Source organism: Manacus candei, unplaced genomic scaffold (assembly GCF_025592945.1).
Source record: "Manacus candei isolate 608988 ecotype Guabito, Panama unplaced genomic scaffold, ASM2559294v1 h1tg000145l, whole genome shotgun sequence".
Lineage (NCBI taxonomy): Eukaryota > Metazoa > Chordata > Aves > Passeriformes > Pipridae > Manacus > Manacus candei.
Genome location: NW_026138193.1, coordinates 127,074 through 129,240, shown reverse-complemented (window position 1 = coordinate 129,240; position 2,167 = coordinate 127,074). Strand labels below are relative to the sequence as shown.

Sequence of the window (2,167 nt, the reverse complement as noted above, 5' to 3'; positions counted from 1 at the left end):
CGTACCCGCGCGCGATGGCGGCGGCGCTGGAGCGGGCGCTGGGCTCGGCGGGGCCCGGGACGGGCCCGGTGCCCGAGGTGCCGGAGGTGTCGGAGCCGGTGCTGGTGCTGGGCCCGGCGGGCTCGGGCCGCACGGCGCTGCTGCTGCAGGCGGCGCTGGCGGGCGGCGCCCATGGGCCCCGCGCGCTGTTCCTGGCGCCCAGCGCGGTCCCGCGGCTCCCGAACGGCGGCGGCGGAACAGGCACAGACCCCAGAGCGCTGCAGGTGAGGGGGGACCGGGGGTGGGGTTGTTTGCGGGGAGGCGGGGGTTGATGGAGGGTGGGCGGGGTTTGCTTAGAGTAGGCGTGGTCTGCGGGGGTGGGCGGGGTTTTCTGTAAGGGGTTTTCTGAGGGTGGGCGCGGTTTCCTGTGGGTAGGCGGGGAGTGCTGAGTGGGCGGGGCCAGGTGTGTGGGCGGGGCTTTGTGTGCCCCCGTTCGTCTTTGGGGGGCGCGTGGGGGCCTGTCCTGACCCCTGTTCCCCCTCTGTCCCCACCCTCTGCCCCCCCAGCGCCTGGAGCTGCGTTACCCCCGTTCCCGGGGGTCCCTGTGCCGTGAACTGGGTGCTCTGTCCCTGCGCCCCCCCGACCTGCTGCTGCTGGACGGGCTCGAGCAGTACCTGGGGGCGTCCCCGGGGGGCTGCGCCCGCCTGGCCGCGCTGCTGCTGGAGACCACCCGCCCCCCCGACCCCCGGGGCCACCCCCGACCCCCCCCCCCAGGTGGTGGCGGCGCTGCGCCTGCCCTCCCCAGCCCCCCACGTGCTGCCCACCCTGCGCAGGTTCTTCCCCGCCCGCTGCCTCCTGAGCCCCCGGCCCGGGGGGCTCGTGGGGGTCCGGCTGAGTCGCCCCGGGAGGCCCCCCCGGCGCTGGAGGCTCCGCTTGGACCCCCACGGGGAGGGGGATGGGGAGGGGGGCGAGGAGGAGCAAGAGGAAGAGGAGGAGGAGGGGGAGGGGGGCAGTGACACGGAGGAGGAGTGGGGATGACACCCCCCCCCCGGAACGGGGGACATGGACTGATGTGACACACCCCCCCGGTGGGTGACAAGGACTTGACGTCACCCCCAAAATGGGTGACGTGGACCTGATGTCACCCCCCCCCGCAGGTGACACAAACCCAACGTCACCCTGTCCCTGAACGTTTTGGGGTGGCCCTGCCACCATCCCCCGTGACGTGGGGACACAGGCGGTGACAGGGCTCCAGGTGTCCACTGGGCCCCCCAAGGGCCATCTGGGAGTTCCTGATAAGGGTTATCAGCCCCCCCCACCCGGCCCTGAGCACCCGCCACCCCCCAGGGCCCAGCACGTGTCCCCAAGTGCTGCTCCAAGCGCTCCCAGTTCCTCCCAGTGTCTCCCCAGTGCCCCCCAGTGCTCTCCCTATTACCCTCTGGTGTCCCCCCGTGCCCCCCAGTCCCCTAGTGTCCCCATTGCCCCCCCAGTGTGCCCCAGTGCTCTCCCAGTTACCTCCTGGTATCTCCCCCTGTCCCAGTAGCCCCAGTGTCCCCAGTCACCCATCCCAGCGCTCCCAGTTCCCCCCAGCGGGTGGGGCCGGCCATAGTTTATTGTGTATTGTAAATTTATTTGTGTACTGTAAATTTATTGTCCATTTCCAGTATAAAAACATTAAAAACCCAAAGCACAGGAAATTCAGTGTCCCTGAGTGTTCCCTCCCCCCGCCCCTCCCGGGGTCCCCCAGTGTCCCCAAGTGTCCCCAGCTGGGGGCTGTGCTGTCCCACGTGTCCCTGTCACGTGTCCCCCTGTGGTGACATCACTGCGTCGCTGTGTGATGTCACCCTGACGTGTCCCCTCCATTATGACATCACATGCCGCTGGCGTGACACACGTGACGTCACGTGTCCCTCTCTCATTGTTGTGTCACGAGGTGACGTGTCCTCTCCATGTCCTCGTGTCCCGGGGTCTCCGTGTGACATCATCATGATGTGTTGCATCCCCTCTGCGATGACGTCACTGCGTCTCCGGGTGATGTCTCTGTGGCACGTCCCCTCTGTCGTGACATCACGCTGAGTCCCTCTGCCACGTCCCTTCCGTGTCGATGTGTGACAGGGTGACATGTCCCCTCTGTGTCCTCGTGTTCAGGGATCTCTGTGTGACGTCACTGTGACACGTCATGTCCCTT

General features: G+C 68.1%; 1 protein-coding gene across 1 annotated transcript; it reads left to right on the top strand.

Annotated features, from left to right (window-relative positions):
* The first annotated feature begins 14 nt into the window (after positions 1–14).
* Positions 15–1,676, top strand: SWSAP1 (SWIM-type zinc finger 7 associated protein 1). Its single transcript, XM_051771849.1, is given in 3 exon segments — positions 15–263; positions 546–731; positions 733–1,676. Coding segments are annotated over 3 exon segments (720 nt in total). The 3' UTR covers positions 1,018–1,676.
* The last annotated feature ends 491 nt before the right edge of the window (positions 1,677–2,167 follow it).